The sequence below is a fragment of the Nerophis lumbriciformis genome, linkage group LG15 (genome assembly GCF_033978685.3).
Source record: "Nerophis lumbriciformis linkage group LG15, RoL_Nlum_v2.1, whole genome shotgun sequence".
NCBI lineage: Eukaryota > Metazoa > Chordata > Actinopteri > Syngnathiformes > Syngnathidae > Nerophis > Nerophis lumbriciformis.
The window spans coordinates 39,494,667-39,509,029 of NC_084562.2; the positions used below are offsets into that span (position 1 = coordinate 39,494,667).

The 14,363-nt window shown below is 36.4% G+C and overlaps 1 protein-coding gene across 2 annotated transcripts in view; it reads left to right on the forward strand.

Annotated features, from left to right (window-relative positions):
• Window positions 1-312: 312 nt before the first annotated feature.
• Window positions 313-14,363, forward strand: part of LOC133616255 (homeobox protein aristaless-like 4) — a 58,958-nt gene continuing 44,907 nt past the window's right edge. The window contains exon 1 of one of the 2 annotated variants that reach the window (XM_061975440.1): window positions 313-806. In XM_061975440.1, coding sequence (XP_061831424.1) covers window positions 512-806 — 295 coding nt within the window. In that variant the 5' untranslated portion in view covers window positions 313-511. The remainder of the gene's footprint in view (window positions 807-14,363) is intronic. The other variant, XM_061975441.1, reaches the window with a different exon arrangement.

Consider the following 14,363-nt stretch of genomic DNA (forward strand, 5'->3'; position numbering starts at 1 on the left):
AAATATAAAATATGTAAGAAGTAAGTTACAGAAACAAAGCTGCATATGTTTGTTGGATGCAGATGAATGAAGTCATTGACTTGTGTGCATTGTTGGGGTCACTTAGTGAAGAAGCAAGAAACTGTGTTCCACCCGGCCATAACTCATGTATTTGTCTGCACACTCAATGAATGTCACATGTCACGCCCTTTTTCACTAACTTTTTTTTTTTCCTTCCAGCACTTCCCTCCTAATAAGCGGCCTCGCTCGTCCACGTCACCCAGCACTTGGCAAAAGGTCTCCGACAAGGCGAGAGGTCATCCCCATCCTCATCCTTTACGGACCTTTTTGTCAGACCTGAGGGGGTGTTTGCTCAAAGACCCACAACTTCTGAACGCTTTTTTTTTTTTATAAGCAAAAGCAGCTGCTGCGGGCCCATGTGTGTGTGAGGAGGGGTGTGTGTGTGTGTTGCAAAAGAGAGAGGGAGAAAGTTTTTCACTTTTTTTTTTTTTTTTGTGGAAAGTTGAAAGCCATGAACGCCGAGACGTGCAGTGCATACAGCGACATGACCTCCATGGATGCGTTTTATAGCCCCTCTGCAGCACAGGGTCGGGACCACCAGGCGGACCACTTGAGGACTGAGACCAAATGCAAAGGTCACATGTACGGAGACAAGTCCCGGAGCCCCTTCCTGCAGGAGTGCCACACACTGGATGCTGGACAGGCCGCCTTCAGCAAATTCCACCTCTTCATGCACAGATCCCCCTGCAGGACACCTCCGGAGGAAGGTGAGGAGCGACACTCTGCAGACATCCTCTCCTGCTATGGTGAGTGGCCTTTATATAGGAAGAAATATTGAAAAGTGTAAAAAAAAGAAAAGTATCCAAAATATGTCTGCGTCTTTCCCCATTCTAATTAAATTTAATGCGACAATCATTACAAGTCCCATCATATTGAAATTACATTTAAGAGCTTTTTTTAGGTTTAACATAATGGCCCACTGATAAGTGCAGTGAAAAAATATTTTTACTATGTGGACAAACATATGTAATAATTTAATTTGAAATGCTGCAAAAATGACACTGATTAAAAGTCATGTAGAAAGAAAGAGATGGAGGCTTGAATGTGGATTTAAATATGAAAATGTTTGCTTTGTTTATGTATCAAAATAGTGTACAAAAATTGCTGAATAACTTGGAATTTTTTACTTACATTTTTCTACATAAATATACATGTGTGTTTTGGTTATTATATATAAAAAACTCTGGAAAAAAATGGGAACACATCTTTAAAAGTGGCTTTATTTCAGAGTTTTGCAAGTAACATCCACATGTATATTTGTAGACACCATTCAGGGATAGTTCATGTCATATATTAAATTGATATTACTTTTTACATAATGGATAAAGTAAGGTCAAACATTGCGTCACAATATGTTTGAATTGTGATGGTTTAGTTGAGTTTGGATATACTTTTATACATACAAGTATGCATCATTAAACATTCCCCCAAAAAAGGGAAGCAGGGCATATCTACCAGATTAGCACTTTTTTAATAATTAAAGAATGGGATTTAAATATTTGAACAGTACATTGTAAAAAATAAAATTAAATACTAGTATTTCACAGCATTTAACAATATTATTTCACAATAAAATACTGTAATCAAAATGTACTGTAACCTTACGACTAATTACTGTAAAAAAAAAAAAAAATACAGTACCCTTTTATTTCACAGCATTTAACTTTATAATAAATTACTGTAGATTTTACTGTGAAAGTAATGCAATTATTAGTCAGTAACATTCTATGAATTATCAATGAAAATGTTTACAGTGTAAGATTGTTGTAGATAACTAATAAAAAGTGATAAATAAAAGTTGATGTAAGCATGGTGCAGTAATAGAGAAGTAGAGGATCAAAAACAATACATTAGTAAAAAAAAAAGAAGAAAATAATACAGAATAAATAATATTAAGTACAGGAGTAAAACTGATACAAACAATAATACTTAGTGTTAGTGTTAATTAGTGTGTTTCTAATACTTGTATTTACCTTGTTTACAGTTTTGGAATGCATGTACAGTATATTAAAAAAAAGATGTAATACAGTCAGTCATACTTAGAATATACTTGTAATGCATATTTGCCCTCTTTAAGCACTCAATGACACTGTGATGAAATTCTTAACATGTACTTTTTTTTAGCACACATTCAGGCAGCACGGTAATAAAATACTAAAATGTACTGGAGGAAAACCTACTAAAAAAAACAACACATCATCAGTTAAGATGGCTTCTTTACATGCAAATGTTTCCCAGCTGATGACACAATGACAGGTTTTGACGGAAGCACGGAGAAAAAAAAGGCCAGCCTTAGCGAGACGTACTGTATTTATATGTCATGCAAATGTAAATATGACACAACTTGACCTGTTATTGCCAGACAAGAACAGCCAAATAATGAAATTAAAGGCACACGATGTATAATTAAAGATACACTCTGTGTAAGATTAGGGGCACGTCAATAAGAGAACTACGTACTGAAAATGTTTTGGTTTCTTCGCACTTTATACGTTATATGTATACACTGCACCTGTATGCATCACACATGCAACACTGAAAAGTGTATTTTTAATATTCTGCTTGTGCATTTGAGATATTGGAGTAATGGTAGTCGACTGGTTACAATAAATATCCCTTTCACTGGAGAAGCATTATCAAGGCTAAAAATGGGCCAGTATCGCCAATATCCATATTTTTTGATTGATTTTATCTTTATTTTGTTCATGTTTACAGACAGAACCAAGATTTTAATTTTTTCCTCTCAGAGTATGTATTTGTAAAGATTTTAACAGTTTATAAACACAGCAACACAAGGGCAGTGTGACAGTAACAAAATAATAAAATCATTTTCCTTTTTTTTTTTTACATGCAATTGTTTGAACAAAATAAGGTTGATTTAGTGCAAAATAACTCAACAAAGGCATATACTATAATACTACTATAGTTCTCAACAAAAAACTTATATTAGCAAAAATAATAATAATACATTTATTATATAAAGGGCCTTTCAAGGCATTCAAAGTCGCTATATAGTACTGAAAAGCAGTTGTAAAATATTGCAATCATCCATCCATTTTCTACCGCTTGTCCCTTTTTCGGGGTCGCGGGGGGTGCTGGAGCCTAACTCAGCTGCATTCGGGCGATAGGCGCGGTACACCCTGGACAAGTCGATAAAACAGTTAAAAATATAAGTGTAAATAAAAAAAATAAAAAAATTGCAATCTTATTTACATACAATCTTTGGTATCGATACTATCGATATTGCAACGATCCGATTCCAGGTACATGCTGCACCAGTATCGCCGATATCGATATTATTATGTGCGGATTTTGCCTTTTAGGTTGTTGATCATGTTTACATTGAGAACAAAAATATTTGCATCTAAAGACGCATTTGTAAAGATTTTAACACAAAATAAATGCAACAATGTAAAGGCAAAATAATACAACTAGTACATTATTTTATTACATGCAATTGTTTTGAGCATTGTAAAGTCGTCAAATTAACTCAACAAAGGCAACAACCACTGTTGTCTCTTGACAAAAAACACATTTAACAAAAATTGTAATAATATATTTATTTAGTAAGGTACCTTTCAAGGCACTCAGGCTTGCGGACGACACTTAAAAGCAGTTTTAAACAATTTAGAATCAAACAGTTCTAAATCAAATAAAAGAAGCCCTGAAAAATAACGATCCGATCCTGACACGATCCTTGGTATCGTAGAAAATGGATGGATGGATGGATATTGGAAACAATCCGATACCAAGTACTGACTATACAGGGCGGTATCACCGATATCAACATTTTGGTAGGCGTAACTTTACCTTTATTTTGTTGAACATGTTTACGATGAGAACAAAAGTATTTTTGATCAAAATAACAATACATATTTTCAACAATAAAAAAGGCAAACTAATACAATTATTCCACTATTGTATAAAGTGTACATTTAGTGCAAAATAACTCAATGAAGGCAACAATTACAATTGTCTCTGAGCAAAAAACAAATGAGAGGGGAACATATAATAATACATGTATTTACATTTATTTGATAAGACACCTTTATAGGTGCTTTTCAGCACTAAAAAACAGTTCTAAAAAATGTAATACAATCAAAACAGTTAAAAATGTCAAAATAAAAATAACAGAAAAATAGCGATCCAATGCTGACACAATCATTGGTATCAATAATATTGATACTTGGATGGATCCGCCCAGCCTGTATTATCAAGCATTATAAAAATGAGCAAGCGGCACACAGCAACTGTCATGAATGAATTTAACGTTGTCGTTTCTCACTTTTCCGACACATTTTTAATGTTTTTATACTCCATGTCTGCTCTTGTGTAAACTGCGAACAATCGATGAACACGAAGTATGAGGTGAAAGTCTGGCACGGAAAGGGGCTCAGGGGAGGATTCTTGCTCCTAAAGCGGCCCCCTCCACGTCTTTGTGATCCTCCAGAGACAACACGTTTCCTCGTTTGATGTGTCCGTGTCTCCCTTCAGCGTGTGACCTTTAGCTTCCTGTCTCATCTGTTTGGGGTGGAGGGCCGCTTCCCCCGCACGCACACACCAGAGGAAATCCATTTGTGATGTCAGCGCACGGCTTTTTGCAACACCCGGGCTCTAGTTTAATCATGCAAACATTCCCCATAAGGCATATTTCCTATTGTATTGTCAGCCATGTGGGATTATACACTAACAACATCTATATTCATGCAAGGACGATATTTCTTCTTGACGGACTCGGGAGCCCCCAGCTCTTCAGCAACATTGTTGAGTTTTTTAACACCAGACTGGGGGAAATGCATTTAAAAAAAAAAAAAAAAAAAAAAAAAAGGGTTATTTAATTTCCGACTGTTTGTGAGGCCATGAATGCGTCCTGACTGGTGACAAGAAGGCAAGGTAAAGGGACGGGGAGACGCTGCGTTTGTGTGTGTGAGAGAGACGCCGGCTTCTTGAGTTTGGGTCAGCTAACCATGAGTACATCCCAAAAATAGAAAGTTTATATATTTCTTTATGTAAATTATATATATACATATATGTAATGGATTAGATTTACAGTATAGAGTGCTTTTCTATCGACTAGATACTCAAAACACTCACAGAGATTCACTCACACATTATTTATATATATATATATATATATACCGGTGTATATATATAGTATTTATAGGTGTATATACTGTATATATATATATATTTACATTAGAGAATATTAAAAAAAAATGTAATAATACATATATATGTATATATATATATATATATATATATATATATATATATATATACATATATATATATATGCATATTAGAGATGGCCGATATTATCGGCCGATAAATGCGTTAAAATGTAATATCGTAAAATATCGGTATCGTTTTTTTTTTATTATCGGGTTTTTTTAGTGCACCAACCCAAAAAACCTCCCTCCCCTATTTACACTCATTCACACTCATTCACACAAAAGGGTTGTTTCTTTCTGTTATTAATAATTTGGTTCCTGCATTATATATCAATATATATCAATACAGTCTGCAAGGGATACAGTCCGTAAGCACACATGATTCACTAATAGTAATAACCTTTAACAGTTAATTTTACTAATTTTCATTAATTACTAGTTTCAATGTAGCTGTTTTTATATTGTTTTACTTTATTTTTTATACAAGAAAATGTTTTTAATTTATTTATCTTATTTTATTTATTTATTTTTTAAAGTACCTTATCTTCACCATACCTGGTTGTCCAAATTAGGCATAATGTGTTAATTCCACGACTGTATGTATCGGTTGATATCGGTATCGGTAATTAAAGAGTTGGACAATATCGGAATATTGGATATCGGCAAAAAGCCATTATCGGACATCCCTAATGCATACATATATATATATATATATATATATATATATATATATATTTACATAAAAGAATATTATTAAAAAAATAAACAATACATATATATATATGTATGTATATATGTACATATATACACATATATACGTGTGTGTATATATACATATGTACATACATGTGTATATATACATACATATGTATATATATATACATACATATTTATATATATATATATATATATATATTATTTATATATATATATATATATATATATATATATATATATATATATATATATATATTAACCACCATAAAACCTTTTATTAACTTTTTTTAGGAGCTATACTTAACATTCCTAACTGTCATACAAACATAACAAAAATGTAAAAACTCTGGCACTTTCAGGCGTAACTTTAATGAAAATTGTATAATGCAAAGTTTGAAGAAGCCAAAGCTAAAACAAACTCCAAAGAAAAAGCAAAATAAACAAGTCAAGCATTTAATGGTCACTAAACTGAAGTCTTGTGAGGTACACTGTTGTCTCACATGACATTGTGCATGATAGCACTTTGAGCCATTGAACGTATTTGGTACGACAATATTTTGTCACAGCAGCTGTCTTGTTTCAGTTCATTCTTTTTATACCATCCAGACGTCTCGGGCCGTTACAAACATACCTGTCAACATTTGCTTTTGAAAATAAGAGAACATTTACGGAAAAAAAGAAAGAAAAACTACTGATCTTTTCCCAATAATTTCTCCCAGCAGTCGAAGGTTGTGATTTCCTAAGGTCGTTGATACAAACTTGCATTGTAGAATTCACCTCGACAGTTTCTTTTAATGAAAATTAAAATACGGGAAATTTACATGAAAGGTGGGCGAAATATAAGACGTCCAGGGGGAGAACGGGGTTGACAGGCCAGTAGCGCCAAATTCTGGGCCCCCATACACAAGACTCCTAAAGGCCCCCCCCCCATCCCAAACCCAATGTAGCCACCCTATACACACACACTTAGTATGTTTCCATGAAGTAAAAAACTCATTATTGCATGGATGTTTTTAGTCGAAACTTGCTTTTTAAAACACATGTAGAAACCTTAATCAGGTTTTTGACTATTTAAAGATTGTATCAACAAATCTAATAATAATTTAGTTGTGTTATGAAATTATTTTTTTTTAAACAGAAAAAGCCAAAAATGTCACTTTAAAGTGGTCAAAATATGAATTTGAATAATAAACTAAATAAAATAAATGAAATAAATAATAAATAATAAATAATAAATAATAAATAATAAATAATAAATAAATAATAATTAAATAATAAATAAATAATAAACCTTTCATTGTTCACTTAATGTTTATAAATCTGTCATGTTTTCCTTTACTTCAGAGTGTAAAGTAGAGATCAGCTGATTATCATCAGTGGATAATGCCAATCATAATAATACATCTTAATTATTACTGGGAGTATGTCTCGCTCTGTCTTTAAAAACTAGTGATGTTTCTAACTTTAATCGAGGGTCTTTGAACGCACCACAATTATGTGCAATTATAATGATAAATGATAAATGGGTTGTACTTGTATAGCGCTTTTCTACCTTCAAGGTACTCAAAGCGCTTTGACACTACTTCCACATTTACCCATTCACACACACATTCGCACACTGATGGAGGGAGCTGCCATGCAAGGCGCTAACCAGCAGCCATCAGGAGCAAGGGTGAAGTGTCTTGCTCAGGACACAACGGACATGACGAGGTTGGTACTAGGTGGGGATTGAACCAGGGACCCTCGGGTCGCGCACGGCCATTCTTCCACTGCGCCACGCCGTTATTAGATGCAAAAGTGATGACGTTACGACGTCTGTGTTGAATGAAGTGTTGTAATTTTTTTTACCATTTTGTATTTTTGATAGAAGGTACAGGTAGTCTTCATTTGATTGATCCATCCATCCATTTTCTACCGCTTGTTCCTTTCGGGGTCGCGGGGGGGTCGCTGGAGCCTATCTCAACTGCGCTTCGGGCGGAAGGCAGGGTACACCCTGGACAAGTCGCCACCTCATCTCAAGCAACCATATTTTTTAACTTTTACAGCTATATTGATTTTATGATAACATTTATGACATATTTCATAAATTAAATACATAAATAATAATACAAAATAAATAAATCATAATTTAAGTAACATTAAACAAATCTTCAAACTTTACAAAAGCGGATGTTTTTTTAAATTCAAGTTAAAATACAGGAAAATGTACGTGAAAGCAGGGCAAATTACTGGAATTTCCCGGGAAAAGCGAGGTTGACGGTAAGCCTCTGCACTCCAAGACAGCCCTGGTTGAAAGAGCTTAAATTTCAGGTAAATATGTAACTCCATCATATTTCTAACGGAGTATTTAGGACCCCATCTTTACGCAGGTACGGTCGGTCCATTCGGTCGTCCTGCCTGCGAAGGCCGTCCGAGCTGATTGGTTGGAGCAGACCGTAATGGGAACCAGCCACACGGCCCAGACAACTGAGACACGCTTTAGCAGGTCCCTGACATGAGTGGAGGTGACAAGGACTCAGGATCGTTTTACCGTTTTCTTTCAGCTTTGGCAGACCAATTTGCATTAGGGCCCGCTTTGCACGGCCCGGTGAGAGCAGCAGGGCAAGAAGCAGTCCAGAACTTCCTCTGCTCTTCATGTCTCTAGCTCATATTTAGTTTAAAATAACAACAACAGCCCTGACTCATGTTGTCTAATTGTTGTGCCCAATTCAAATGTCTATAAATGTGTTTTTGAATAGGATATTTGTTATGGCGTTTTTGGACTGATCAAACACATTCTGTAACATGACGGATAAAACGGACACTTTAAATGATCATTTCACCAAAAGGTTCATAATTTTGGCAGTGTTAAAAACACACAATAATAGTAATTCTGGCAATTTCTAAATATCTAACATCGCCCGTGCATGTGCTTATATGATATATTTTACATGCATGTCAGGGTCCGCAAACAAAGACATTCCCTTACTTTGTCCCACCATAATTTAGAAGGATGCTGTACTAAATAGTACTATTATATACATATACACATATTTACATATACATATATATATATATATATATATATATATATATATATATATATATATATATACACACACTATATTGCCAAAAATATTTGGCCACCGGCCTTAACTCACATATGAACTTGAAGTGCCATCCCATTCCTAACCCATAGTGTTCAATATGATGTCAGTCCACCTTTTGCAGATATTAAAGTTTCAACTCTTCTGGGAAGGCTGTCCACAAGGTTGCGGAGTGTGTTTATAGGAATTTTCGCATTGCTGAGGTCAGACACTGATGTTGGTCGAGAAGGCCTGGCTCTCAGTCTCCGTTCTAATTCATCCCAAAGGTGTTCTATTGGATTCAGGTCAGGACTCTGTGCAGGCCAGTCAAGTTCATCCACACCAGACTCTGTCATCCATGTCTTTATGGACCTTGCTTTGTGCACTGGTGCACAGTCATGTTGGAAGAGGAAGGGGCCCGCTCTAAACTGTTCGCACAAGGTTGGGATCACGGAATTGTCCAAAAGTTGTTGGTATCCTGGAGCATTCAAAGTTCCTTTTACTGGAACTAAGGGGGTAATCCCAACTCCTAAAAAACAACCCCACACCAAAATTCCTCCTCCACCAAATTACACACTCGGCACAATGCAGTCTGAAATGTACCGTTCTTCTGGCAACTTCCAAACCCAGACTTGTCCATCAGATTGCCAGATGGAAAAGCGTGATTCATCACTTCAGAGAACGCGTCTCCACTGCTCTAGAATCCAGTGGCGACGTGCTTTACACCACTGCATTCCACGCTTTGCATTGGACTTGGTGTTGTATGGCTTAGATACAGCTGCTCGGCCATGAAAACCCATTCCATAAAGCTCTCTGCGTACTGTACGTGGGCTAATCGAAAAGTCACATGAAGTTTGGTGCTCTGTAGCAATTGACTGTGCAAAAAGTCGGCGACCTGTTTGCACTATGCACTTCAGCATCCGCTGACCCCTCTCTGTCAGTTTATGTGGCCTACCACTTGGTGGCTGAGTTGCTGTTGTTCCCAAACTCTTTCATTTTCTCATAATAAAGCCGACAGTTGACTTTGGAATATTCAGGAGCGAGGAAATTTCACGACTGGCTTCCTCCCACCTCCAAAGACATGCACCTGGGGATAAGTTGATTGGCAACACTAAATTGGCCCTAGTGTGTGGATGTGATTGTGAATGTTGTCTGTCTATCTGTGTTGGCCCTGCGATGTGGTGGCGACTTGTCCAGGGTGTACCCCGCCTTCCGCCCGATTGTAGCTGAGATAGGCTCCAGCGCCCCCCGCGACCCCAAAGGGAATAAGCGGTAGAAAATGGATGGATGGATGGATGGATTTGTTGCACAGGTGGCATCCTATGACAGTTCCACGCTGGAAATTACTGAGAGCGGCCCATTCTTTCACAAATGTTTGTAGAAACAGTCTCCATGCCTAAGTGCTTGATTTTATACACCTGTGGCCGGGCCAAGTGATTAGGACACCTGATTCTCTTCATTTCGATGGGCGGCCAAATGCTTTTGGCAATATAGCGTATATGTAATTTGTTCTTTTCTTTCAATACAGCACTTTCCACAGACAACGGCCATAAAGGTTCTACAGGTGATGTTTTACAAGAGAAATACGTTTAAAAAAAAGCTAAAAAAAATAGTTCCTGCTGTAAAATTGCACAATAAAGCCAACAGACTGTAAAATAAAAAGAAACATAGCTTAAAACCATAAAAAAGACAACCTGCTTGAGTATCAAAACTAGTTTCAGTCAAGTTTTTTTCCTAAAATATTTTGTAATACGCCTTTAAACCTAAATTTGAGAATATGTCCCAAGTTTACCATCACAGTGGGGTTTATGTGTGTATACACTACACAGAGGAATGCATAATAGTTCATTGAAAACTCTCTTATTTAACGTCTGCATTATTAGGCATAAACTACACACTTGTAGTGTAATCTTGTACACATTGAGCTGTAGGTTCGCGGGAACATAAACATACTGAACAGATAATCAGATGTCGGGGAATGAGCATTTGTATCTTCTCTAAATCCCACAACATGCCATGCTTTTACTTTGAAGCTAATTTTGCGCTGAACAGGAAGTCACTGAGTGGATATTTTAATGCCGTGTAACTTGACAGCAGTTATGTTGTGCCGTTTCACGCTGTTTCGCAAAGTTATTACAATACTACAACACATGTTGCTATAAACAGAAATGACTATAGTTCTATAGTTCTTAAGGTTTGTGTCGACAATAGCGGTCGACCATGTGTGTCCACATCAACTTAAACGGACAGTTTTAGTAATGAGAAGAACGCGATGAGTTGGTCGACATACTTTTTAGTAATAAGAAAGAAGCATGGTGGACCGGAACTAGTAATACCTTTTTAGTAATAAAGAGTAAGATCAGAACTTAATGAGTTGGTCGACATCGATGGATTGTCAACATAAACATACCAATTCATCATGGGTCTCAAATGTTATGTTGACAAAAGCGGTCAACCATGTATGTCGACATTGACTTAGGCAAGCACTTTTTAGTAATAAGAAAGCATTGTGGTGCAAGAATTAATGAGTTGATACACATAGACAGTTTGTCAACATAAACGGAACAATTTTTCATGGGGCTCGAATTATATTTTGACAAAAATGGCTGTGTATTTTGATGTTGACTTAAGCAGGCACTGTTTTAGTAGTAATGTGGAGGACTGAGACTGGATTGACTGGTTGATATTGACCGGTTATCAACATAAACGTAGCGATTCATCACGGGTCTCACATATTATGTCGACAAAAACGGTCAACCATGTATGTTGCATCGACTTAAGCAGGCCCTTTTTTGTAAAAAGAAGAATGTGTTGAACCGGAACTTGATGAGTTGGTCGACATCGACGGGTTGTAAACATAAACAGACCGATTAATCCGAGGTCCTAATTTTTATGTTGACAAAAGTTGTCGACCATTTATGCTGACATCAAATTCAGAAGGCACTTTTTAGTAATAAAAAAGCACGTTGGAATGGCCGTTAATGAGTTGGTCCACATAAAGGGAAACATTTTTAATGGGTCTCAAATTTTATGTTGACGTCAACTTAAGAGGGCACGTTTTGGTAATAAGACAAACGTGGTGGACTTGGACTTAATGAGCTGATTGACATAGGTGATTTGTCAACATAAACAGATTGTTCTGAAATTGCATATCGACAAAGATGTATTTTGATGTTGAATTAAGCAGGAACTTTTTGGTAGTAACGTGGTGGACTGGGGACTGTATGATTTGTCAACATAAATGGACCCGATCATTATAAGTCTCAAATTTTATGTTGACAAAAGCGGTCGATCATGCGGGCACTTTTTAGTAATAATAAAACATGTTGGACAGAGAGTAAATGAGGTAGTACTCATACACGGTTTGTCAACACAAACAAAACTATTTTTCCGAGGTCTCAAATTATATGTCGGCAAAAGCGGCTTGTATGTAAGTCGACATCAACATAAGCGGGCAATTTTTTTTTAGAAAGCACGTTGGAATGGGCGTTAATGAGTTGTTCTACATAGGTGGAAAGATTTTTCATGGGTCTCAAATTTTACGATGACATCAAATTAAGAAGGCACGTTTTAGTAATAGGACAAATTTATGGATTTAGACTTGATTGACATAGACGGTTTGTTGACATGAACAGACTGATTGTTCTTAAATTGAATTAGGCAGGAAATCTTTAGTAAAAACGTGGTGGACTGCGACTGTAGGAATCGTCAACATAAACAAACCGATTCAGTCTAGGTCTCAAACTTTATGTCGACAAAAACAGTCAACCATGTATGTCAACATCACCTATGTTGATGTTGACATACAGCACTTTTTATTAATAAGAAGGCGCGTTGGACAGAGAGTTAATGAGTTGGTCCTCATAGACGGTTTGTCAACATAAACAATTTTTCATAGGTCTCAAATTTTATGTCGACCAAAGCAGTCGACCATGTATGGTAACATCAACATAGGCGAGCACTTTCTATTAATAAGAAGGCCGAGAGTTAATGAGTTGGTCCTCATAGACGGTTTGTCAACATAAACGATTTTTCGTAGGTCTCAAATTTTATGTCGACCAAAGCGGTCGACCATGTATGGTAACATCAACATAGGCGAGCACTTTTTATTAATAAGAAAGCCGAGGGTTAATGAATTGGTCCTCATAGACGGTTTGTCAACATAAACGATTTTTCATAGGTCTCAAATTTTATGTCGACCAAAGCGGTCGACCACGTATGTCAACATCAACATAGGCGAGCACTTTTTCTTAATAGGAAGGCGCCTTGCACCGAGATTTAATGAGTTGGTCCTCATAGACGGTTTGTCAACATAAACGGAACAATTTTTCATAGGTCTTAAATTTTATGTCGACCAAAGCCGTCGACCATGTTTGTTGACGTCGACTTAAGTGGGTACTTTTTAGTAACAAACGTCTTAAGCGTGTTGGAATGAGTGTTAATGAATTGGTCTACATAGGTGGAACGACTTTTCATGGGTCTCAAAGGTTGTGTTGACATCGACTTAAGAGGGCACATTTTTGTAATAAAACATACGTGGTGGACTTAGACGGTTTGTTGACATGAACAGACTGATTGTTCTTGAATTGAATTAGGCAGGAACTTTTTAGTAAAAACATGGTGGACTGCGACTGTATGAATCGTCAACATAAACAAACCGATTCAGTCTAGGTCTCAAACTTTATGTCGACAAAAACAGTCAACCATGTATGTCAACATCAACATAGGCGAGCACTTTTTTATTAATAAGAAGGTGCGTTGGACAGAGAGTTAATGAGTTGGTCCTCATAGACGGTTTGTCAACATAAACAATTTTTCATAGGTCTCAAATTTTATGTCGACCAAAGCGTTCGACCATGTATGGTAACATCAACATAGGCGAGCACTTTTTATTAATAAGAAGGCCGAGAGTTAATGAGTTGGTCCTCATAGACGGTTTGTCAACATAAAAGATTTTTCATAGGTCTCAAATTTTATGTCGACCAAAGCGGTCGACCATGTATGGTAACATCAACATAGGCGAGCACTTTTTATTAATAAGAAAGCCGAGGGTTAATGAATTGGTCCTCATAGACGGTTTGTCAACATAAACGATTTTTCATATGTCTCAAATTTTATGTCGACCAAAGCGGTCGACCATGTATGTCAACATCAACATAGGCGAGCACTTTTTATTAATAAGAAAGCCGAGGGTTAATGAATTGGTCCTCATAGACGGTTTGTCAACATAAACGATTTTTCATAGGTCTCAAATTTTATGTCGACCAAAGCGGTCGACCACGTATGTCAACATCAACATAGGCGAGCACTTTTTCTTAATAGGAAGGCGCCTTGCACCGAGATTTAATGA